Below are 26,947 nucleotides of genomic sequence, written 5' to 3' on the forward strand. Positions count from 1 at the left end.
GAGTATTGATTCTTATGTTAGATCGTATCCGTCTAATATACTATCCGTATCCGAAAAATAAAACCAGATACAAATATATGGCCACTATCCAATCCGTTTGCACCCCATAACTTCGTTTAATTTTCCAAATTAGTAATGCAATATCAATGGAATAGAGAGGCTTAACCTCCACATTTCTACTTCAAAAAAACAAAATTACTAATGCAATAGACAAATTTTTGGCTTTTGATTTAGATAGGAAACAATTAATTTCAACCTACTAAGGCAAGGAATGAAATCCGCTGTTATTCTCTTTCCGTGAACATTAACCTTGCTATCCCTGCTTTTCCGAATCCAACCATTCAATTTTTTTGGGAACGAATCTCAAAGCAACTTTTTTCAAAACTTTTGTGTGCACACATCTCGAAACAATTTAATGACTGGATTTGGAAAAGCAAGGATAGCAGGAACACTGTTCATGCACGAGAATAACAGCAGATTGTGATCCCTAAGGAAAATGCATGAAAAGATTACACACAGCTGTTACAGCAGCAAGTACATGATTTTTTACTATAATCTAATTACAATGCACGTGACATGATTTTGATGCTCAATTTTATTAAACGGCTAATTAATGATGTTACAAAATTGACTCATATAAGCCTGTGATTGACCGTAATTGGGCTTTCTTATGACCCATATATATTGGGTCTACATGTCTTGTATCATTTTTTTTTCTAGTCCGAGTCACAAGTTGAGTTTTATTAAAAAAAATTCAAACGGTTCTCACATGGTCACAACACGTGTTTTTTTTTTTTTTCAAATAACACGGTACGTCGTGCGAAAGATCTGATCACGATGCGAGTCACGCGTAATTGTGACCGTTAGATCTTGATCGAATGATAAATCTTGAATCTTGAATAAACTAACTTCAATTATGAAAAAAATAATTAAATGTGAACAAACATGACAAACGCGGCTCATGTGATGTGACTGTCTTTCTGAATCTGTATATGGCACGTAAGTCACGACGTGACCAGTCATGGTACGACACATATTTAGATTGGACTGTAAAAAAATACAGATAAAATTGGACTGTAGTTGAAAATTCAGACATTCCAAAGTATGACACAATTTAATCTTAAAGTAGGGCAAAATCAAGAGTAGAACTAGGGTGTTCTTAAGTTCACCGAGCTTTTTTGTGAATTCAACTTTAAAATATATCGGATTGGTTTCAAACGACGAATCCAAACCGTTGAAATATTTCTATCTTATGAGTGATGTGTCTACATGTGAAAAGCCGTTCAAAAAATGAATGCATTAAAATTAATTTATAAACCTTCTAATTTTGACCACTTTACTTTATACTAAATTAATTCAAAATTTTAAAATTTCACATGCAGACGCATCACTTGTAAGGTAGAAGAATTTTAACAAATTGAATTCGTCGTTTAAAGTCGATCCGATAGATTTTAGAATTGAGTTCGCAATTTGGATTAAAAAAAAACGCAGCAATTTCGAACCCAATACAGCACGTTTGGATAAAAAAAAACGCTATTTTCAACAAAGTAATAGCTCGAGTTAGCTACTATTCCGCTATTCCTATGAAATATTGAGTTAGCAGCTATTCCGAACCCAAAAATAGTTGCTATTCCGAGCTATTCCTTGATTCATCCAAACACATCAATTTGATGAACTTAGAAACACCCTGGTACTACTCCAACAATCAAACTACATATAGTTCAAATAAGAAATTTTAAAATTCAGAATTGGATGAATGTCCAACCCTGTTATATGTCGCCTCTGTCACTATTTATGGTGTTCCTCTCCCTTCCGAATATGCATGCATTGTATAAAGTATTAACGTACTGTTTGAGTTAATTTTCAGACTGTTCGATTAAAATCCACATCAATTCAGTCCCCACACACACAGTGCACAGAGTCCTTTAACATTGCGCGGTTTTAAATCGTACGGTCAAGATCTAAACTCAAAATTTAACTCAAAGGATACGAATTCCTCGGATCTCCCTCTCATTAAATTTCTGGCAGACCCAAGAGTAACCACTAACTACTCCGTTCCCTTTCTCAATGTTACCAAACAGCTTGATCATTTTTTAATAGACGAAGAGACCCTATTACCCAAATAATCGAGTCCGCATCCTCTGCATTAAGAGTTTCTTTTGAGTCAATACATATCAACCGTCCGATGGTAAACTCCGGCCTCCGCATAAAACATACGGGTCTTCAATATTAGTGCGGATCTAATTCGCACGAATCTTGAAGCTGATCGGACGTTCCAGATAGATTAACTCAAAAATTCATTTTTAAGTTAATGTAGAGGATACGAATTCCAAATAACCAACCCGATCAAAATCTCACCTAGATTCTTGCTAACACCGAATAAGAAATCTCACTTTAAGTCCTCCTGTTTTTCTCAGCGGGTGCTCTGACCCACCTATCTCAAATCACCTCGATCCCAACATTGAATTCAAACCTTCGATTTGCCATGGCTCGGGCTCGTTGCTGCTCTTGCTTTTGCCGCTGGGGCACCTTCGCTCTCGTCCTCTTCATCCTCTCCGCTATTCCCATCTCCCTCATCCTCTCCCTCGAACAATCCTCCAAATCCATCTCCTACCAGAGCCGCTATTGGTCCCACGAGTGCGCCAAGTGGGACCCGCTGTCAAAGAAGTTCCTGGTCTCCACCTTCTCCGGCGGAGGCCTTGCTGAGGTGGCGCCGACTGGAGGAGAGGAGAGGCTGGTGGTACAGGACCTAGCTGTTGCCGGTAACTTCTCGGTTGGTATTAATATTGATCAGGTCAGAAGGCGGGCCCTGGTTGTATACTCTGATGGGATCCGGGGCCGGTACGGTGCCATCGGTGCGTACCGGATTGGTTCGTGGGACCAGCTGTTTCTTACTCATCTTACTCGTCCAGGTCTGTAGCTTGTACTCTTTTGGTTGGCACATTTACTTATTCAGACGAGAGCCGTGATTTGAGAATTCGCATCCTCTGAGATATCTCATATTTTGCGTGACTTTTTTGGAAATTCTCAACCGTTCAAATACGTTATGCACGAATCTCAAAGTTCAAATCCTGAATAGCCTCCGGACACGTCGGTAACGCAAAATATGAGATATCTCAGAGGATACGCACTCGTGATTTGAACACTTGATCGATTGAAATGGATGTCTTAGCACTTAAAAGTGGATCAACTTTCTTTTGTGCAACAATAATACAGAAGATATATTATATAATAATCATCAAGTACTTTTCACCAAGTCAAATCGTATTTTAAGTTTTTAACAGTTGCCGATACTTTTTTAATTTTTTAGATGCATTTCAAATACTTCAGAATACATAATTGGCTAAGTTCTAATGTACACTCCGCTGTTATACAATATACTATTATTAGTTCTGGTATAATCTATACTTCTTCTTTTGAATTTTCATACTTGATAATGATTTGTACTTTCAAAATACATATTTAATTATTGCATGTTACACACTTTTGATTATTAATATACTGATGTTACAGTTATCTTCTTCTTCTTTTTATATAGCTGGTCAAAAGTAGTTGAGGATAAAGCTTGTAATTTTTCTTTTTTAAAATGTTTGATGGCAGTAGGTTAGCATTGTTAATTATGGATAATTCAACAAATATTAAAATAAATTTAAACAGTTAGGTTCAATTGTGCAATGGGTAGATAACCTGATCTTATATCAAAATGCTACAGGAGAGAAGCCATCACTAGCGGATGACGTGGCGACAGACGAAGAAGGAAATGCATACATCACCGATGCAAGGTCTAACAAAATTTGGAAAGTTAGCTCAGATGGAGAACTACTGTCAGTGATAAAAGGTGACATTTTTGTTACAAAAAGAGGTCTTCTTAATAACCTTCTAGGTTTAAATGGGATCGTCTACCACCCGAATGGCTATCTCCTAGTCATCCACACATCGACCGGTTCTCTCTTCAAAATCAACACGAGAACTGAAGAAATTGCTTTGGTTAAGGTTGAAGGCTCGCTCGAGAGGGGTGATGGGTTGGAGTTGATGTCAAACGAAAAATTGATTGTTGCTGGTACACCTAGCCGGCTTGTGGAGAGTTCAGATGACTGGACGACTGCAAAAGTTGTCGGTCGGTATGTGGGTCCCATCCATCGAATTCCCACATCAGCAACGGTGAAAGATGGAAAGGTTTATCTCAATCATCTTGTTGGTTTCGGTTTTGGTAGGAAGACACATCGCCTTGCTGAGGCGACCTTCACACCATTGGAGAGCTAGTTGAAGATGTCTTGGTTGTTTTACGGTTGTAAGTTAATTCTATGTGGTTGTACTAGGGAAAAATCAAATTTGTGTTTTAGGTGGAAAGGAACTTGTTTGAATGTTGTTGTATTTTCATTTTTCAGTTTTTCAAAGCATTATGCTAGGATTGTCTAATTAAGAATTTCCTTTGCATTTTGTTCATGCTATTGAAAAGAGCAAGTCACTTTGTTTTGTTTCTGTCACGTGTACTTAAATGTTCACTTTAGACAGGAGTAACGCCAAATAATTAAGATAACTTTTTTAAAGTTTGGATAATTTGACAAAACAATAGCTAGATTTGATAACGAACGGTTGTGTAATTAAAAGCACACGAGGCCTGCTGGATAATTTAAATAACTTATTTGTTAGCCGTTGAAATTAAATACTTTGGCCATGTTTGGTTGTGGAGTAAGAGGTGAAGTAAATCCTTTATTCTACGCTTAAGGAGTCAAATGAGGAGTAACATAGGCGGTTTAAGATGGAGTAAGATTTGAGCTAAACCGGAGTAACTTACACCACCTAGAGAGGTGGTTTAGCTTACTCCACCAAACATGATTAACTTACTCCGGTTTAGCTTGGAGTAAGAAATTTAATCCGGTTTAACTTTACTCCACAACCAAACATGACCTTTATCATGAGATACTTTTTTTGGGTATTCAAAGTCCAAACAAAATCCTGTTATTAGTAGGTCAGCTTAATTCTTCCCTTTATCGAAAATTTATTATTATTAATAATATTACTATTACTATTTTGATTTTTTTTTTGTTGGTTCTCCTAAAATCAATATTGGTTCAACAATTAAGTTCAAAGGAAATAGAAATGTCATAGATTATTTATGTAAAAAATTAGGTTATTTGTTACAAAAATGATATTGGATCTAATTATATAGATCAATTTAAAGCATGGTATACAGCAAGTCGTTGGTTGGTTAACAACCGATGCCAACTTCAATTTAAAATTTGTTAATTTGTTCAACAAGCACAACGACAAGATTAACATGCGTCGCGAACTCGCGATTACTGTTTTTCCTTACTCCCTAGCACTAGCGACTTAATTTTTTTATTTTTTAATCCGTTTGATACGTAGAAAACATAAATAATCTAAAAAAAATGAATCTTTATGATATATTTTGCCAAAATTTTAAAAAATAATAATGTATATGAAAACGATCTAATTTTTATTTTTATTCATTTTCTGACAAATCAAGCGAAACAGAATTGCTCTGAAATTTTTTTTTTTTTCCATTAATTCATTTTCTAGCATATCAAAAGATCATTTTTCACCCAATATACAAAGTTAAAACGGACAAAGTATCCTCTCCATTACTCTAAAAGATTCCCTTCACTTTACAGTTTGAGATTAACTCTCAGCCGTTTTGAGATTCAGACTAGTGCAGAGACAGTATTATTGGACTTTAAGATTCGTGCCAAGTTAAAACTAACGGTTCAGATCCAGTAATTATAAAAAAATTAATAGGTACCCTATTACGATACCGGGGAGGATCTGAATTCAGTTAAAAGTTAAAACCACCTCTCGGCCTCTCCTGAGTCCTATCGTATAATTTTTGTGCAGTAGATCAGACGGCTCTTATTGCCTCCGGATCGGGTCCATCTCCATTAAAAGCTCTCGCCCATCTGACGGTCATGATTCGTTACCATGGTCCGATATAAGCATCTCGCAAATCTCTGTTCTATACTTCATTGAAAATTCATTAATTCTGACGGCCCCACCGTCTCAGATGTAACGTAAGAGAATCTTTGTTTTATTACATGTCTAAAAAAATATATAATCATACTCTTTGAATGAGAACATTTCTGGGAACAAGGGAAAGTGGGAAACCCACCCCCTCACACTCACACAAGACACAGGATTCATTTTTCTTCTTCCCCCTCGCCCCCATCTCTCTCTCCCTCTTTGGATGGAGACACAAAGAAGCTTGTCTCTTAAATCCAGAAGGCTCCTTTGCTTCGCAGTCTCTTCATCTTTCCTATTTTGCTTACTCTTCTACTATTGCTTGCTCAACATTGCCCCCTTGCTTCCCAGAAAAACTCATTTCCAGTTTAGTCCTTGTAATAAGACTAAAGAAGCCTCCCTTGGAGAAACCTTCTTCTGGGAAGCTACAAATCTTTCTCAACAGACCTTCAATTTGACATTGCCAGCAAAAGATGTAGTGTTTGCCAACATCCATGTGGAAGAAAATGGTAATTTGTCAGGTGAAGTGCTTGATTTGAGAAATGGTGAGAAAGAGATGAGAGGAAATGTTTCTTCTCTAGAAGTGATTGAATCAGTGAATCAAAGTAATCCTGCTAATTTGGGCAGTCCTAATTTGGAAAAAGGTTCCAACATTTTGCAAAGAAATCAATATTCAAATACTTCAAAGATTGGGGGAGAGAATAATGAGAAAAAAGGGAACTTAGTTTTAAATAAGAACAAAAGGGAAGTTGAGCAAGAATGTAATATTTATAATGGTAGATGGGTTTTTGATGAGAGCTATCCACTTTATGGTAGCAAATCATGCTCATTCGTAGATGAAGGTTTTAGCTGTGAGGCTAATGGAAAAACTGATGGAGACTATATGAAATGGAGGTGGAAGCCTAACCATTGTGACATTCCAAGGTAGTGATATTACTCTCCTGAAAAGTTTCTAGAAGTTTCAGATTGTTCTTTGAGCTATATAAGGTAGTAATATTTCTCTCATGAGAAGTTACTAGATGCATTAAATAGTTTTTTGAACTATATTTGTTGCTAGGTTGAAAGTGAAAATTTGGCAGAATTTAGACCAATTCAAACTCTCATGCCTACCTAATTTCTTAAATAAATGTGTGAAATTTTTTTACAAGTTGCATATTTACTTGCTAATTGAATGAAACAATAAGCTGGAAGTACTTTAAAAAATATGATGGGTACAATAATATCCCAATATATCTTGTAAACCATACAAGATGCGAGGTATCCCATCTGTCACTATAAAAACAATAAAACATAATTCAAACCATTTGTATCCCAAGTTGTTCAGGAAATGCAGAGTTGAGTATATCAAAAGAAAAATGCAGAACTTATTCTTAGAGGAAACTTTTCAAGTTTGGTGCATGATAACTTTTGATTATAACTCAAAAGCGAGAAATTTTGATGCATAGGTTTAACCCTCTGAAAATGCTCGAGTTGATTAAAGGGAAGAGACTAGTATTTATTGGAGATTCAATCAATAGAAATCAGTGGGAATCGATGATGTGCATCCTTCAGCAAGCTGTATTGGATCCAAAGCGGATATATGAAGCTCGCGGCCGAAGGATTACTAAAGAAAAGGGGCAGTACAACTTTAAATTTGTGGTATGGAAGCAACTTATCATTGTAGACATTTTAAATCCTCAATTTGAGTTTTAATAAGAGGAAGTCCTTTAATTTCTTGCTTTTTCCACTGCAGTCTCTGTAATTTGGAAGATATATGGTTTTAATCCTCGAATTAGCAATGTTAATGCCTCACTGGTTAATAATTGCAAGCAGGCATTCTCTTTGGAGTGGAAATATCAAGAAATTGAAGATATGCAACTATTTTGATGAAAATTATTTTTACAAACATAAAATAAAATGATGTAAAACTTGGAGGACCATTGCTGTAGTTGCTCTTATAATAGTTAACTCTAGTTTTATAAGTTCACCTTTTCTTTTCTTTTTATTATTTTTTTAGGATTATAATTGTAGTGTTGAGTACTATGTGACCCATTTCTTGGTACATGAAAGTAAAGGAAGAGTTGGTACGAAGCGTGTAAAGACTTTGAGAATTGATACAGTTGATAAAGGTGCATCAAAATGGAGAGGAGCTGACATACTTGTTTTTAACACTGCACATTGGTGGTCCCACCACAAGACAAAATCAGGGTAAAATCAGCAATTCAGTATATCATTTTAAATATACTTGAACCATTTCCCCAACTGTGCAAACTAACTACATACTCAGGTTTCTGATAGAACTTTTGTATTGTATGTAATGTGGCTCATGTTTTACAATTACTTGTTGACCAAAATTTTTCCTATTCTTTTTTTTGTTTTATTATCCTGTTTATTTATGTTGCTTTCCTTGTTTAAAATTGTACAATTGAAAGGAAACTCATTGCAATTTTGGATTAATTCAGTAAAATGCAGCTTAAGTTACTCTAATATTCATGAGCGTGGATTTACTGAGCCTAAATTGGCTAATTGAGGCTGAATTGCACAGCTGAGGTATCTATTGGTTCGAATTGATTGATGAGAAATATTTTTTTTTCTCGATTTTCAACCTTAATATGTGCAAAATATTGCTTCATATTTTCTACACAGGGTGAACTACTATCAGGAAGGAAACCTGCTCCATCCTCACCTGGACGTCTCCACTGCTTTTCATAAGTCTCTCAAGACATGGGCATGGTGGATTGACCGATATGTCAACCCTGCCAAAACCCAAGTTTTCTTCAGAAGCTCTTCGCCATCTCATTTCAGGTAAATCCTCTCTCTTTCTCTCTCTCTCTCTTTTTTGAAAGCCTGGCAGAGGCTGCCTAGGTCTCTCTCTCTCTCTCTTTTAATTTATGTTAGACACATATTACCATTAGCTCTTCTTTATACAGTTTTTTATTGTTTTAAATAGGTATATATTTAACTTCTATAACATTTAGCATTATTACCAGCATTATGCTGGTTTGCATTTATATTTTGTGAATAACAAACAATCAGCAGTATATTTTATTTTTTTGCCATAACCTCTGGACTTTTTTCTACTTTTTTGTGATTGTTTAATTTTGGCCTGTTCAAAATAGATAATAGTTCAAATTATCATACACCTGCCTGATTGTGCAGTGGCGGTGAATGGAATACTGGAGGACATTGCAAAGAGAGTAAACAGCCATTGAATTTCAGTTCCGGGAAACAAGTTCCAGTTCCAGAGATGAACTTGATTGTACAGCGAGTCATAGACCAAATGATAACTCCTGTAACAGTTTTAAACATTACTTATTTATCTGGACTAAGAATTGATGGGCATCCATCAATTTATGGTAGAAAACCTGCCAATGGGGCCCAGCCATCAGGCATTCAAGACTGTAGCCATTGGTGCCTTCCTGGAGTTCCAGATACATGGAATGAGTTACTGTATTATTATATTGTTTCCAGACAAAGATCACTTGCAAAGAGGTGATTTTTTCTGAAGTATACCCGAGTAGGTTTAACATTTTTTCTCCAAATGTAACTATTGATTGCTTTTGAGCTAATTGGAATGTTCATTTCTTTTATATGGAGTTATTTTGTCACTGAAGTCTAGAAGTTGGCGATCTTGCTAAATTAACTAAATTAGCAATCCAAAATAATTTAGATGAACGGTCCGGATTTGTTGAAACAATTCGGAACTGAGGTGCCTTGTCACCGGATCCCTCCTCTGCCTTCTACAATATTGGACCTAATAACCTGCAAGTTAATATCATGCTAATTTCGCACAGAAATATCAAACAAAAAGTGCGTTTTGAGATCACATCTTGTAATAAAATGTTGCTGGCATTGAGGGGAAAACCGTCTGATATCACATCTAGTAATAAGATGACAATATTGAGAGGAAAAATCTTACAAGAACATTGTATATATAAGCTACTTGATCAAACTTATTTATAATTATAACCAAGCTAACTCATGGCTAGGCACCATAATAAATACACAACTGAATATACGAACGTGGAAGCTTTTTACTTTGGACAATAACATAACTCATCCCCCAAGCCTTGTCTACATGCACTTTTATATTTTTTATACACCCATTTTAAGATTTAAACTTGATATGCAATTGCTTTTTCTACAGCATTATTAGCATAGCCAAATACACAATTACTCTACCTGTACACACCATCTATACATAATTACTCACTGTCTTATCACTCATGTTTTACCGTCCCAAAGCTATGGAATTATCGTGCTACTTTATGGGCTCTATTATGAGAAACTGTTGGATCATCTCTCTTTGACCCTTCAGGCTTGCGGGCCCATGGAGGGGCCTGGTCAGGCCCATAACGATAGTCATAAAACAGCTCCTGGCTGGCTTCTATGTGCTCTTTTGCATATATCCCCACCCTATGATCCCCGGCTACTAACATCACCTATACAATGAATAGTTCAGGGGTCAAATCAATACCACAAATAATGGGCAACAGTTGGAATTTATTTATTTAAAAAAAAAAAAAACTTAGAAGTTGCTATGTGCAAGAACCTAAAATAGTTTGTTTATTTTAGTGGCAACCTGTGTAGAGCTTAACAAAAGAACAGGCCTAAATGCAAAAACTCCAACATTTGCAAGGGTGCTTCTGATAAAGCTCAAGAAAGGAACAAAGAAGAGATAGGGTTGTAGCACAGTTGGCTAAGAGAAAAAGGTTGAGAGTTTGAGCCCCCCTCACGACTACACAAGCTTTCAAAATAAAAGCAAAAGAACAAAGAAAACTACCTTGGCATAACAATTGGGATTTGAAGAGTGGTTTGCAAACTTAAGCTTGTCGCCCTTACGATAAGCATCCAATACATACTGTAAAATGGAAATTAATATGTTCACAAAATTTACAGCAACTTTAAAACTTTTGGCACTTCTTTAATTTCAGAAAGGAGAATAGTAGAGAGAGAGAGAGAATTTAGACCCAACCTGATCATTCAAATCAAAAAGGAATGATGAGTTCGCACGGTCATAGATCTTCCCTCTTTTATCTGCCTCTTTGTGAGAAATCAACTCCCCCGTGTACTCTCCAAGATAATCATTTTTGTTCACAGGATTCTACATGACAATATAATAATACGAATCAGCAATAAAAAATAAAAAATAAAACAAGATTATCTTTCTCAAATGCTGGCCAATGGACTTACCTTTATAAAAGCTCCCCACCCAGCAACATCTGACCGTCCCAACAAAATCTGTAATGTTGATGAATTATAATAACTAATCATAAGTTTGTCAATAGCTAATTAATAAGTTCTTCAATTCAGAATATCAGATAGTCCAAAAATAAAATATTCTCTACTAGGCCTCTTACTCTCTGCTGTTGTTTCAAAAGGAGCTTCATGTTACCACACTGATAGCCATCACCTCTTGTTGCCGGCTCACCCAAAGTACCATCTCCACAACTGCAAGGAAACTCTTGTTACACCTCCAAATTGCAAGTATCCCAAGTGCATCTTAGCTCTCTCTCTCTCTCTCTCTCTCGATTAAAGGGTCTCGGTACATACACCCCCAGCATACTTTAGATGCTATTCTTGAGAACTAAACCTGACGAGAGTCGTGCCACTGCACTAATAAAAAATAAAAAAAATAAAAACAGAGACTAAGTGATGTTTATAAAGGATTAATTACCTGACCCAGCAATTTCGGCAAACATCAGGGTCGCATTCACGGCCAGCCGCAAAACAGGGACATTGTCTACTCCTACATTGGCTCTTGGCACAATGGCATCCTCTAAACTTATTCTTACAGCTCTTTGAACACCTGCATACATAAATATGTAAAAAAATTGTGATATTCTAATGTAGTAGACACATTTGTTATGAAATATTTATTTGAAATTTGTAGTTTACATAGTTGCAACATTTGTATGTAAGGTCTAATGTTTCACATGTTTTCTATAAACACTCACAAACTTTTGTAGATGTTTCCAATAATACCCCTACCAATAGGTTGGTCTGATGGGAAAAAAGATAGCAATCTCGCCCCTAAAAATGGAACCCCAATTTTAACTGATTCCATCATAGTAAGACTGGCATGTACCATAAATTAAATGGAGCCCCATAATAAATGGATGTACCATAAATTAAATGTAAGTAGAACTATCATTTATTGTCATATCTTTTCAATGGGTGGTGCTATTTGCAAAAACCCAAAATGGTAGGCTGTACTTACAGAAATCATAGACTTCCAAACCTTAAGGTACATAGGTGAATAGCGTACCCGCAATATTTTTCACAGCAGGTGGAATTGAGAATACAGGGGCACAGTTTCCCACATGACTGCTGGCACCCACATGGTGAGTACTGCTTGCATGGTTGCTGCTTCCCATCCCCTATCCTTTTCCTGATTGCAGGATGGCCAGCCGATTTCCATGTGTACTTTAGTTTGCGTGTTTTCCCTCTTTTGCGGCAGATCCGAGCTCTTAACGGCAAGTCTAGCTCCTACAGTTTTGTGTCAAGTGTTAAGACTTAAGAAAGAGTTAAGAATGTAGAAGTTCCTATTTTTTGGTTAGCTGACCAGACCAAACTATTTAGCATATTTGCAAACAACATCAAACTTTCTCTGTGCAGTTTCAAATAACATGAACCATTTCCATCAGCAGAAAAGAATAAGGGAACATTACTGATGATCACAGAATTTGCCTTCCAGCAACAGCATAGATAACCCAAAAAAAAAAATGATCAGGAATGCAGCAAGTATATTAGATTTGATAAAACACTTGGGAATAATTTCGAAAGAAAAATTTATAAATGTTGATTTTCTATACAAGTTACATATAATGTTTTTGTACCATGTAATCTTGGTCAGATGTTCCAAAATCATCAAAATTTGATGTTGTCAAGAGAGGTTGACTTGGCATAGAAGAACCATTGCTGAACATGTAACTTGACACCTCCATGCATGTCTTCATACCAGAAAGCAAGTTTCTAGCAATTAGGCAACTAAAAACAGAAAGAGGCTAATTAACATAAGATTCAGAAAGATAAAAGAGAGGGTGCTATGGTTAGATACTAAAAAAAGCTTCTAAAAATCATTAGAACTTACAAAATTAATAACAAATGTAAACAATGTGCTAGTTAGATTACAATACTTAAAAGACTTATTAATGACTGAATATTAGTTAAAATTCAAATTATGTATTCAGCCTAATTGCTCATTCAAGAATTACCTGTTCCTCCCAAATATTTCAATCCCCTTCAAGTAGAGATCTTTTTCCAGGGTACTCCAATAAACACCGCTATTATTCTTTGATTCTCTTCTAGATTCTTCTATCACAGTACTTTCCTCTACATCTCTTGGAAATTCACTTTCATGCTTTGAAATCTTGCCCTTTATTAAACTCTTTATGGGAATATCCGGGGTAATCTCTTCTGGCTTGGAACTGCTTTCTGCTAGTGGAGTTGTGCAATCTTTGCCTGGATTAGAATCTTCAGATTCAGAGGATCCATTGCCTACTTCTTTCCTAGACTTGGATTCCTTCATAAGAGTATAAGGAGGTTCTCTCCGCTGTGTAAAAACCAGAGACCGAGTTCTGATATTTAGGAGGGAATTTAAATTAGGAAAAAGAAGTTGAAATTTTCTTATATTATGAATATTGGTACAAGGCGGATAATGAACTACCTTTATTACCTTAAAGCATTGAACACTGCATGGTTTGCGAAGTTCGTCAAGCTCAAAAACAGATTGCAGCTTTTCATTCTGCCAACATAATTAGATAAAATAAAACACCAATGACTCAAAGAAGAATAAATAATAAGAATAAATTGGGCAGACCAATTTTATTGGTGCTCAAATTCACCACCATACAACCTCTACCCAGAAAGGGAAGAGGCACATACACATCTAAAGAGAATGCATCTTCACTCTCTTATAATTATTATTAAGAATCTTTATCAGAAAACGAAAGTAAAATAAACAGGACCACAAGGTGGCCAAATAAATGCCATAACGTGTTTCAGCACTGTTGATCGAATACTGATTTTGAACTATATAGCGACATCAGATCCAAACTTACCGGGCTTACTAAATTCTGAGAACAGCCATGGAGCCGACAATCAAAGATCTGAAAAAGGAACAATTGTTTCATTAAAAACCGAACCTACTAGGCTACTAGAGAATGTCTAAAGAGCATATCTAGTTGGCAAGATTGTTTCCAAGTATAACAAGTATACCAAACAGCGGCGGCAGAAGAGATTATCTAAAGAGTCCAAGGCTGTATCAAGACTCTTTTCAAGAAAAGCCCTGTTCTGAAATATCTCCTCATCAAAAGCCACATGGCTGCTTGCACTTGTTTCATTTTTCTCAACAAGTTTTTCATACCTTTCCTGTGATATAAAAAAAATGGATCTTTTCTTCAAAAGATTCAAGTATTGTAATGGAATAAGCATTTCACAAGTTTACTAAAAAAACCTCAATTTCCGCGGGGGATGCATTGATAAATTGGCTGAGAATGTTCACAACTTCATGATTTAGACCATGCTCTTGAAATGCCTTCCTATAATTTAAAGGAAAGACACAAGTTACATTGGTTGGAAAAGAAAAGTTCTGCTTGAAGAAATTTCAATTTGCACCCAATCTTTCACGGCAAAGGAAATATCAATGAGTCTATTTGTAAATGGAAATTTCATTAGTAGTTCTCAGATTTATCAGAAAGCATTTTATAAATTGATTAATAGAGTCAAATTGATTATAGAATTGGGAGTCCACAATGTTATTTGCAATTCAACGTAACAATTAACTTCGATCTGTAATTAACACCAACATTTATAGTATTTGCAATTAAACAACTAGTATTTATTGGGCCATTTGCAAATAAGAATCAAGACAACTAAACCAAGTAAAAATTGACAGCACTGCAATGAACCTTTTTCAGGGTAACTGGACCAAATCTATTATTAAAAGGTAATTCGTAATCTTGAAATGCAACATTACTTCGCTTGATTTTACTTTAAAGTTGGTACTTGGAGAGGTAACTTAGAATTTGGTTAAAATTTATCAAAATTGAATGGTATATGTGTAAACCATCACACCAAGGTAACGGCTTCAAGCTATATTTGCACATACCTCAAAAATAGAGGCAGATTATTTGCAAAAGACTAGAAAACCCTAAGGCAAAGCATAAAAATTTTAGGGCACCAACTAAAATAACTAATTCACCATATAAGCTGGTCTTCTCCCTCAGAGAAATCATGCTTCTCCTCCTCAGCTTCAACAAACTCTTCATCACTGTCACTACAAATTAATGCTTCATTGCCAACTGGATCATAATAAATCCTTCTACATCCAACTACCGACTGATCATCTGCCATTCTCTGGTTCCTGTGCTGCGTTACATTTCATGTAGTAAATAAGCACGAAAGTCCAGTTTAATTTCTCTAAAAAAGAATAGTGTCACAGAGTTATTGTATAAATCATAACTCCATAATTTATACGAGGTTGCAACTCGGTACTGTTGCTTCTGTAAGTAGTTGCAGTATTGTGTTGTTTCAGTTATTTCAGTTATTTGAAGCTTCTTAATACGGAAATTTGATTCATTTGAGTTGATTTTAATACATTCAATTATTCTGCATTTAAGGGTATGCATATTAATCAGAAATGACAAAAGGACCTCATTAGAGAATTGCAAGATTAAAAGGCCCTCCTTTTATCATAATCGCCAAAAAAACACCTTCTATATAGAAAAAATTTCAATCTAAACAGCCATTAGTGGATCTCAACACCATAAGAATTACAATATTGGTGAACAGTTGTATCTAGATAGCAATACTTTCTCAAAATAAATTGATCGTTCATATTTAAAATAAAACATCCAGAAAGTTAATTGTCAAAGTTTCAAAGTAACAATGCTGAAGGCCAATTTTGTTTTATTTCTCCTTGTGAAAATGAACGTTTTTGCAATGCAACAAGAAGGGCTCCTACGGGCTTTTTTCCCACAATAATTTGGTTTCTTTTGCAAAAGTTCCCTATTCATTTTTTACCTGACTCTCTCTAAAAGTTAAAAGAAAAGATAGGCAGAATAAAACGGCAAGTGATAACGTACTTGTCCAGGAAAATCCAAGTCGTATAAGGTGGGATCCTCTCCACAAAGGGAAGCTTAACAAACTGTACAACTGTCTTTTGGCCACTGTTCTCTAGCACAAGAGTCCCAGCAGAGAAGCTCTCCTCTTGACTATGCCCATCCTTGTCACACGGCCCATTGACAGAATCCCATGCACAGAAATTATACAAAGAATTCACCATTCTATTAGAAAGCATGTTTTCAGAAGAACTATTGTTCTCGGCCACAACCGCCACGGCCTGATCAAACAGCTGGCTTGTGTGCTGTTGTAAGATTTTTCTGTTTCGCTCAATCTTTTCCTGTTTTCACAAGTGTGCAAAGCAGCTTGTTATTCTCATACATTATATTTTTATGGAAACTCAGATTAAACAAAATCCAAACTCTTAGAAATGACTACTGTATAAATTGTATTCTAACTAGAGTGAGGCTATGGCAATGTGCATATTACACAGCTGCCCACACTATGGACTCATATCTCTATTTCTAAAAAATGTAAAATTTGTTCTGCTAGTACATTTTTACAAGGAGATCATGTTTAACGGTTCAGATCGACAGTTTTGAACTTCGAAAATACAGAGATGAATCCATACCATAGGTTGATCCGTAATATGCATATTACCATAGCCTCGCACTTTTAACTATTCTAACTTCACACGGAATACACACAGCTACAAAGTACAAATCAAGCTCTCACTTATTTTCAATACTCTTTGTTATCACAATTTGTCTGTAAATTATTACTTTATTTCATTTCCAAAAAGATTAAGAAAATTACCTTGATTGAAATCAACCTAGAAGATTGGATTTGCTTTTTCAGTCGATTTAAACTCCATGTTAGGGATGACTTGCCCTCTTTTTCCTGTTCTCCCTTCAAAATAACCAAAAACAACATTGCAAAATCAAGCACTGCTACTCTATAGGCCATGGATCCATTAACTGAATAACTTTTTCACCTTGAATCGATGGGAAGAGGAATCAGATGCCTTAGATGAAGAAACCATTGTCCCAACTTATCTATGCAAAAAGCGACAATTTTCTTTCCCGGAAAAAGGGTTTTCCAGTCAGGACCTTGAAAAAGTTAAGAATACATCAGTATCGACAAAATCAGAAAATCTAACTCAAAAAAAATTCATTCGGCCTGAATAATTTATTACTCGATCGAGAAAAACCATACCTCGGCCTGATTAGGAAAATAAATCATCCCGCTTTAAGGGTTGTAGCTGCAGAGGGGTTTTACCGGAGTCATTCAGTGGGCTTTCTTTCACTGTTGTTTGGTCGCTTTACATCACGAGTTCTAGAAGTGGAGAGAGGTGTCATGAAAGCTACACGGGGAGGTGGATCCGTATCCTCCCCGGTACCTGACTCAACACAATTGAAACGGACGGCTTAGATTTACTCTCATCTGGTCAGGATTCGGGATGAAAAGGGGGCAGGATTATTTGTGCTTTGAGATTCGTGCCAAGTTAAATAGAACAATTTTTGGCCGTCTGATTCAATTGTACTCAGTCCGGTAACCTGAGGGGATGTGAATTCCGGGAAGGTGGCCTTCGTCCTTCGTCCGACGTGGCGGAATATTCGTTCTGGATCGCGGGAAATCGAACGGTTCAGATCGAGTCTCCAAGCGAATCTTTACTTGTGCTAAAAACAATTAATACTCCACGAATCTGATTATAACTTTATTTAAAAGAGATTTAGATATATCTTCATCGTAACTTTTTCAATTAGATATTTTCTTATCAAAACTTTAAAAATAGTTGTTTTTTATCTAGATATAACTATATCGTTTCTCAATTAAATTAATTAAAAACACTGATTAATGTAAAGAAAAAACTAAAATAACAATTATGCTCTTACAATTAAACATGTGTTACAATAATTGCCTCAGGCATTTTTCATCCGATGTAATGTGTGGCTCCCTCTCCTCCTTTCCAGAGATTTTCATAAATGTGGTGTGTTCTTCTCTCTAGACTTTAGTTGTTTCTTCATCAGTGCAGTAAACAAATGTATAAACAACAAACAGAATCTATATTCAAATGCAAAACGCACGGCACATTTTGATATTCACAAAGTGTGCTTAACTTGTCTATGTTTCCCATCCCCTATTTTCATCACCAAACAGCGCCTCAATCTGCTCCAAGTTTTCCCCTCTCGTTTCTGGCACGTTCGATACATAAATGCCACCGAAAGTGTTGGATCAGTATCCTCCCAGGTACCTGACTCAACACAATTGAAACGGACGGCTCAGATTTACTCTCAGCCGGTCAGAATTTGGGATGACAGTGGGGCAGGATTATTTGTGCTTTGAGATGCGTGTCAATTCATTTTCGGACTGTCCGATTCAATTCTACTCAGTCAGGTAACCTGAGGGGATACGAATTCGAAAGTGTTGACAAAACGCCAAATATCACCAGCTACAGAAATGACATTGCAGATAGACATAAATGACATTGCAACCAGACCACAACTAACTCGGTTTGCAACCGATCACTTTTATTAAAATTTTCTAATTCCGCCCAGGAGCAAACCACAGCTGGAGAAACATGTTTGAAGTTATAATTATAACACATCCCTGATAAGGATGGTGGTTTATAAAACACCCCAATAACACTTATTAGGTGGCCTATAGGACACGTGTGCAATGATCCAGGGAAATTTAGAGTGTCTAAATTCCTTATAAAATGATTTTTTCTTTTAAAGTTAATGGTTTTATTTATTTATTTTTGGGTTAAAAAGTCCGAAATCTAGTTTCATTAAAACAACGAAACATAGTGTTTGAGTTAGTAGCTTTAAATGTCTACTAACGATTTTATTGATAAAAAAATATATTAACAATAAGTCAGATAATTCTTATTTTTAGATCTAAATTATTATATTATTCAAATTTTATTTATATACACTCTTAATTACTATATTATCTTAAAAAATGAATTTTAATTTTTAGTCATCTCTGTTAAAATTTTCTAATTCCGCCCAGGAACAAACCACAGCTGGAGAAACATGTTTGAAGCTATAATTGTAACACAAAGAATTGCAATGTTTTTAATCAATGTCCATCCCTAATAAGGATGGTGGTTTATAGGACACTCCAATAACACTTATTTGGTGGTCTATAGGACACATGTGCAATGATCTAGGAAATTTGGAGTTTATAAATTACTTATAAAATGAATTTTTCTTTCAAAGTTAATGGTTTAATTTTTATTTTTTTTGGGTTAAAAAGTCTGAAATCTAATTTCATTAAAACAACGAAACATAGTGTTTGAGTTAGTGACTTTAAATGTCTGCTAACGATTTTATTGATAAAAAATATATTCACAATAAGTCAGATAATTCTTATTTTTAAATCTAAATTATTGTATTATTCAAATTTTATTTATATACACTCTTAATTACTCTATTATCTTAAAAATGAATTTTAATTTTCAGTCATCTCTGTTAAAAATTTATAATTCCGCCCAGGAGCAAACCACTGCTGGAGAAACATGTTTGAAGCTATAATTGTAACACAAAGAATTGCAGTATTTTTAATCAGTGTTCATCCCTATTAAGGGTGGTGGTTTATAGGACACTCCAATAACACTTATTTGGTGGTCTATAGGACACATGTGCAATGATCTAGGAAATTTAGAGTATATAAATTACTTATAAAATGAATTTTTCTTTCAAAGTTAATGGTTTAATTTTTATTTTTTTTGGGTTAAAAAGTCTGAAATCTAATTTCATTAAAACAACGAAACATAGTGTTTGAGTTAGTGACTTTAAATGTTTGCTAACGATTTTATTGATAAAAAATATATTCACAATAAGTCAGATCATTCTTATTTTTAAATCTAAATTATTGTATTATTCAAATTTTATTCATATACACTCTTAATTACTCTATTATCTTATTTTTTATTTATCTTCACAACCGTATTCATTCCCTTTCAAACCACCACACTCCGATGACTGGATCTACTTATCGTCACATTCTAACCGATATAGAGGACTTCATGTTCTGAGCTCTGATGATACCGCACTCACATCGGCTTCACACCCTTCTCTCTCTTTTATTCTCTTTTATGCCTGAGTCAGTAGAGACGAGAAAAGGAAAATATTATTGTATTGAAAGCAGTGTTCTAAATAGCTAGCTATAGCTTTTTCAGACCCTAAAAGCTATGGCGCTATGGGCGATATATAGCTAGTTATCGACGCTATAGCTAACTACTTAGTGCAAGCGCTTATTTTTTTTAACTGTTCCGCTATACCACTATACCGCTATAATTGCTATTTAAACCATTGATTGAAAGTGAAACTTAGAAGAAGTGAGGGACGAAACGAAAAGAAAGGATGCGGCTAGGTTTTCCTTTCGCTGGTCGAGAAAAGAGCTAAATTTCTTTTTGCTGTGCTTGTCTTGCGTAAATTGAAAATTGAAAATTTTATCCATTAAACTTTTGTAACTTTTACGTGTATCCGAACTAGGGGTGTACAACGGGCGGGTCGATGATAAATTTGAATCCAACCTGATTACACTAGGTTAAAAAAATTCTTTACTTGACACACCCATAACCCAACCCAACTCATCTATTTTTTTATGTACGGATTATTACGGGTTATGCAGGTTAGACGGGTTAAACAGGTTATTAAAGCAAAGTATAATCCAAGTTAAAAAAATTAATTTTTAGCTATACATGATGAACATTGACAGCTCTACCAATCTACATGATGCAAACTTTTAAGTTGCCAAAGTGGGTAATTAGAAAAATTGATCAAACTAGAATGAGGTTCCTGAGGTTCCTATGGCATAGGCATAAAGAACACAGTAAGTCAGTAATAGTCTAATAGATAGGGGTGTACAAAAATACTATCGAGAAGAACAATCAGAATCGGTTAAGCACATGTTTATCTGCAAACTATAATATGCAATTTTTGTTGTCTTTTGATTTTATAAGCTTTGTTGTATTGGATGCTTACATTATCTTACATCACTATATGATTTCATTTCCCCTATACTTTCATTACCCAGAAAAAAAAAAGAGATGTTATGCACTAGTACTAAAGTTTACTGGTACAAGACAGTTACAACAAAATGAAAATATCAAATTCCAATCCTCAACCTGACAAAATGATAATCCACAAAATAAGAAAAAGTATCATTGATGAAAGACTTGGCATGATTCAATCAGAATCGGTTAAGCACGTGTTTGCAAATTTACGGTTCTGGTAAGGGAGCATGTCTAGCGGCAAATACCAGAATATTTGAGGCCGGGTCCAGGTATAAACAGGTTATTAAGAGCAAACCCATGACCCGACCCAAAGTAACGGGTTTGTCAAAATCCAACTCGTACCCGACCCAGTAACATCTCAACCCGTTAAAATATGGGTCAGATCGGACGGGTCAGACGGGTCGGGTGGGTCGACAGTATTTTTGTACACCCCTGATCCGAACCTTAATGTGCACGGGAAGCGTTGATGAGTCCCACCATGTCCAGGCTAAAGTATAGATCCTGGCCAGAAGAGGTGTTCAAATGGTTCGGTTTGTTCGGTTTTTAATTGAATTAAAAAATTTCAGTTTAAATGGTCCAATTTTTTGATTTAAATGGATCAGTTCGGTTGAATTTTTGGATTGTTTCGGTTTAAATGGATCGGTTTGATTTAGACTTTCAAAACTGACTAAACCGAACCGACCGAATTATATTGATTCATGGTTTATATTTTGTTTGGTGTAATCATTGCTTCTTTTATTTCATTTTAGTTTAAATATTTTAGAACATCTACATATTTTGTATGGAATTGAAGAACTTGTGTATAAACACGTGTAATTTTTGTTAATAATGGCACCAATAAATTTACTTTGGTTTGAACTGAACAAACCAAAATTTACTTCGGTTTATTCGGTTCGGTTCTTAATCAGATTATAAGTTTAATTGGTTCGGTTCAGTTCTAATTTTTGAAAACCGAAAAAAAAATTATTTGATTATTTTAGTTTTGTTTCAACCAAAATAATAGTTTGAACACCCCTATTGGCCAATTTGTTGTGGCAAAAATTATACATGTGAAGATGTCTTAACTTGTTTAATCTAAATTTAGTCTACATTTTTTTTCATTTGTTCCGTATCTACAACACGATATATAATTTAATCACATTAATTTATATTTCTTCTGTATTTGGCATGTATTTAATTCAAATGTATAATTTAAATAAGGAGCATGATAAATGTCTCTCAATTAAAATTTCAAAATACGTCTTTTAAGTACTTAATATTTAACTTTAATTTTCAGTACTCATATTTAAACTTTTAAAATTTTATTTATAACTTTTTACAATACTACTCGCAAGTATTTGAACTTCTATCTCTAAGATTTAAATCTTAAATCTGAGTGGTTTTAACTTTTAACTACTTTTGTCTTCAAGCAAGAAAAGAAAATGTTTCTTCCACCCATTTTTTTCCTCTAATCATTCTCATTCATTTTTTTGACGATCCGTGATAAATTTTGCAAATCTAAATATACAAACATTTTCTACTCAATTTTCTCTTTCAAATGAGATCCATGAATAAATACTTTTGAGTTATTTTCAAGTCATTATTTTTATTAATTTTTAAAGTATAATTAATTAGCACTTTAAATTCTCAATTTTTTAAATTTCAGTCTACAATCTTTTAAACCTGACATGGAAACTATTTAAATGTTTGACACAACTACTTTAAATGATTGTAAACAGAGGTTTAAACGAGTGATACTATATGATGAACATAAGAGGTTTAAGAGGTTTAAACACTTGAACGTAGTAGTTTTTATAGTAGACATCAGAGGTTTAACTGATTGCAGACTAAGATTTAAAAGCTTGAAAATATAAAGTGCTCGCGGTTTTACTTAAAAAAAACAACTTGAAATCAACTCAAACGTATTTATTCATGGATCTCATTGAAAGAGAAAATCGAGTATAAACGTTCGTATTTTTAGATCTGCAAAATTCATCACGCATCGTCGAAAATGAACAAGAATGGTCAGAGAAAAAAATAAAAAAGAACGGGTGAATGGAATCTTTCATTTTCAAACAAAAATAGTTAGGAGTTAAAACTACCCATATTTAGGATTTAAATACGTACAGATAGAAGTTTAAATGCTTGCGAGTAGTATTATAAAAGGTTATAAATAGAATTTTAAAAACTTGGATATGAGCGGTGAAAACATAAATTAGACAAAATTGAAAAGTTTTTTCAGTTAAATTAGTTGGGGTCGTGCTCGGATATGATGGCTTGATGGACCATAATATTTTTCATAATTAAAAAAATCTAACTTTGCTATAATTAGAACCGATTCGTCACTTTAAAAAATCCACAAATGCTCATGATAACGCCAAAATATATAGCGAAAATCACTACTTTTTACCACGGAAAATGACGAAAAAGCATATGCAAAGTACCCATTTTCTTGAATTATTCACCGTAAACGTGTTTTTAGGCTATTTTGGCAGGTTTGAATAAAGTTGCGAATTTAGGCCAAAAACAGAGCAAAAATGTCATATTTAGATCGATTCTGAAGGAAGCATCAAAATAAGGTATCACATGGAGTATGCAAACACCTCACACGAAGTGCACAACATGCAACATGACGAAATTCACTAAAATTCGGCTAAGTATAGAGCCTTACGGCCTCAGCTATAGGAAATTTTTTATTCATAGAAATTGAAAAAAAGGTAGAGAGGGAAATAGAAAGAGTGCAGGTTTTGTGATATTGATACATGGAGTATGCAAACACCTCACACGAAGTGCACAACATGCAACATGACGAAATTCACTAAAATTCGGCTAAGTATAGAGCCTTACGGCCTCAGCTATAGGAAATTTTTTATTCATAGAAATTGAAAAAAAGGTAGAGAGGGAAATAGAAAGAGTGCAGGTTTTGTGATATTGATAGAAAGATCAGTACAGATTTTACCGATCCTAACAATCAAAACACTTAGGATAGGTAAAATTTCTACCCATCCTAACTTATCTTGGATCTTCTGTGAAGACGATGCCTGAGAAGATCAAGAATTGATCTGTTGCTATTCCTGTTTTGAAGACGGTGTCACAGAAGATCCAAGATAAGTTAGGATGGGTAGAAATTATGCGTATCCTAAGTGTTTTGATTGTTAGGATCAGTAAAATCTGTACCGATCTTTCTATCAATATCACAAACCCTGCACTCTTTCTATTTCTCTCTCTACCTTTTTTTCAATTTCTATGAATAAAAAATTTCCTCAGCTATACCTCATGCGGTATAAAGGCCTATGCCGCAAGGGCACACGGATTGGATCCGTGGACTGTCTAGTTTCGATCTTGAAATCTCAGCCGTTGGACAGTATCCTTCTAGAAGAACGAATTTTCAGATGTGGCAGGCCTTGCTATACTTTGAAGTCTATTTTTCGAACTCTATTTTGGGAATAATCTATGTTTAGAGCCTCTAAATATGGCATGGATGCTATATTTGACACCCATGTTCTCCCATGATCTCCACAACTCCACACACCTTAGGAAGTCTATATAAACCCCTCTTGTAATATGAATTAGTGTGCATGTTTTAATTGTGTAAGTCCATAGTTTAGAGCAGAACATTGCGTGTAATTTCTGGAGTTGAAAGAAGAAGAGGCACTCGAAGTCCAAGGCGGAAGAAGAAGGAGTCATCCAAGGAAGATGTGTTCTAGGTTCTAGGTTATGTCTTTCTTTTATTACTTCTTTTATTTTGTTATGGCTTTGAGTAGCTAAGCTCCTCCTCTCTAGGGATGAATGTAATGAATTTTAATTACTCTTTACTATAATATTTATTTTTCTTTTATGTCTATTTGAGATTTCGTTATACTTAGAATGCTATTGAAATATAAATATATCCTTGCATACATAGTTTTGTCTACAAATTGACCAATATCCTCCACATACCTACATGTGTTAAGTCATTGTACCTCGGTGGGAGAGGGAATACAAGTAAGTACTATAAATACTTCGGCTAATGAGACTTGGCAGCGGTTCAAAGGCTAGGGTTCGAACCCAGTGGTCTCCCTTAGTAGGATATAGATTATATAACATATCGAAGTATAATTAGGAATTTATTTATTACTTGTGATAAATAGGGTTTAGGGTTATTACTTAGTGAGTAATATGAAAATATAATTAATTAGATTGGTGTGAGTTATTTAATTACATTATACCATGTGATAATCTGAATTGTCCCCACAAGCCGGCCATAGAATCGGAGAACCTTTTAAATACGCATAAAACCGAACCCAAGCATCCGCAGGGAATAATAGTACCGGTATGGCGCTCTGCTTTGCGGGGTGGTCTATATCACATGCGGCAGTGACAGAAGGCCGTATGCGTGTAGACATGAGTACCATAAATATGTATTGAGATAATTAGAAGAAATTCATCCAAAACCCTAGAGGCTCCCTGAACTTGGTTTACAACAATTAGCATCTCCACCTATCAATTTACCAGAGTAAACTGTAAAATCACCATGTACCTTTTATTTTATTTTATAAGTACACATGTTACCCAATTAAACCTGAATAACCTAGACTAATGCTATTGTTGTTAAACTACTAAGATCTATCATTGTGGATCGATTATAGATACTTCACTCTGCCTCAATAGTTCATATTATAGATACTTCACTAGGGTCAGAAATATCCTCCTTTTTATTTTTAGAAGTGCTCTAACCTGCCAGATTTTGGGTTCTTCACTCCCCGGTGAATTGCCCAGATCTAGATGATTGTTTTTTTTTTTTAATTCTCAAACAAATTACATATAGATAGCATGTTGATGAATAATTAATTGAGAAATAAAATTATTTATCAATTAATTTTTTAATGATTAATATCAATCTCACAATATATAACCTTGACTAGTGACAAAACAAAAAATTTAATGTAAATGTACAAAGTGTCGGATCTAGAGTTATTTTTGTTATATTTTAATTTTTTCCGTTAAGATGTTAATCATGTAAATGTTTTCATTGAAATTTAATTTAGTATTTTGGTATTCATATTTAGAATATGTTATAAAGAAATAGACAACCGCTGAGATTTATAAAGCATCAGCGCTTCGTCAATACACTTGCAACGAAACATCAATGCACTTGTGCTGGAATTAGCCATGGTGTAAAGCATCGGTCTATTATCGATGCTTTTGTAATAAAACATCGATGTATTGTTTCAAACTTTACATGGCAACAAATGTTGGTAGAAAACTCTGGTTTAAGCGTTTAACAACAATTCAGAAAGGTCGCAAATAGATAGAGGGCATGGTGTCCTATGCGTAAGATTTCAAATATTAGAATAATCACAATTGCAAAAAATATATATATATATTGTTTAGGACCTCAAAACTTCGGTTGAAGTTGTTTCTGATTATGTGGTCCACTAATTATTCATTAGAAAATTTTATTTTACAATGTAAACATTCTAAACTTGAGTATTAATATTACAAAAAATGGAGAGTATCATTTATTTTTTTTACTCGAACTAATACAATATTTATATTATGTTACGTCATTTAGTCATAATTATATACAGTGATATTCATCATTTAAAAAAGAAATTGATAAAAAAAATTACTCAACTAATCATCCATCCATATGATATGTGTTTGAGAATTTTTTTTTTAAATAAAAAACGAGGGTATTTGTGGATTATTTTTAATAAATTGGAAATGGGCCTTGATTGAACTTAAATCTGGTCAAAACTCAATGGCCGAACCAATTTTCTGATCTAATTCAGCCGAGCCCCTAGTTAAAAATTCCATATCTTTACACTTAAGCCCCTTTGACAAGAGAAAATTATAAAGAACCTAAACTTTACACAATAACCCCTCAAATTAAATTATTTATGCTTGCATCCCTGTCGGATTTAAAGGAGATATCCCAGT

The 26,947-nt window shown here is 34.6% G+C and overlaps 3 protein-coding genes across 6 annotated transcripts; 2 read left to right on the forward strand and 1 right to left on the reverse strand.

Annotated features, from left to right (window-relative positions):
* The first annotated feature begins 2,329 nt into the window (after positions 1-2,329).
* On the forward strand, positions 2,330-4,458 carry LOC144556043 (Calcium-dependent phosphotriesterase superfamily protein). Its single transcript, XM_078304526.1, has 2 exons — positions 2,330-2,912; positions 3,713-4,458. Exons 1-2 carry the CDS (start codon positions 2,486-2,488, stop codon positions 4,261-4,263), a joined length of 978 nt encoding a protein of 325 aa, XP_078160652.1. The 5' UTR covers positions 2,330-2,485; the 3' UTR covers positions 4,264-4,458.
* A 1,636-nt stretch (positions 4,459-6,094) lies between these two features.
* Positions 6,095-9,545, forward strand: TBL6 (TRICHOME BIREFRINGENCE-LIKE 6). The gene is made up of 5 exons (XM_078304422.1): positions 6,095-6,900; positions 7,422-7,614; positions 7,973-8,163; positions 8,602-8,760; positions 9,115-9,545. The coding sequence occupies exons 1-5, from the start codon at positions 6,203-6,205 to the stop codon at positions 9,449-9,451; spliced, it is 1,578 nt and encodes a 525-aa protein (XP_078160548.1). The 5' UTR covers positions 6,095-6,202; the 3' UTR covers positions 9,452-9,545.
* A 346-nt stretch (positions 9,546-9,891) lies between these two features.
* On the reverse strand, positions 9,892-17,372 carry SWN (SET domain-containing protein). Of its 4 annotated transcripts, none has more exons than XM_078304424.1 (18): positions 17,236-17,372; positions 17,015-17,129; positions 16,837-16,929; positions 16,044-16,360; positions 15,161-15,322; positions 14,414-14,498; positions 14,176-14,328; positions 14,019-14,066; positions 13,634-13,702; positions 13,173-13,510; positions 12,795-12,945; positions 12,224-12,444; positions 11,633-11,764; positions 11,316-11,406; positions 11,149-11,196; positions 10,931-11,059; positions 10,739-10,816; positions 9,892-10,397 (listed from the first exon to the last, which is right to left on the reverse strand). In XM_078304424.1, the coding sequence occupies exons 2-18, from the start codon at positions 17,060-17,062 to the stop codon at positions 10,209-10,211; spliced, it is 2,352 nt and encodes a 783-aa protein (XP_078160550.1). In that variant the 5' UTR covers positions 17,063-17,129; positions 17,236-17,372; the 3' UTR covers positions 9,892-10,208. The 4 variants fall into 4 exon arrangements, with proteins under 4 accessions (XP_078160550.1, XP_078160549.1, XP_078160551.1 ...); XM_078304423.1 differs by having other exon boundaries at positions 13,625-13,702; positions 17,236-17,369; XM_078304425.1 differs by lacking the exon at positions 11,149-11,196 and having other exon boundaries at positions 13,625-13,702; positions 17,236-17,369.
* Positions 17,373-26,947: the final 9,575 nt, after the last annotated feature.

This window comes from Carex rostrata, chromosome 6 (assembly GCF_964058835.1).
Source record: "Carex rostrata chromosome 6, lpCarRost1.2, whole genome shotgun sequence".
NCBI classification, from domain to species: domain Eukaryota; kingdom Viridiplantae; phylum Streptophyta; class Magnoliopsida; order Poales; family Cyperaceae; genus Carex; species Carex rostrata.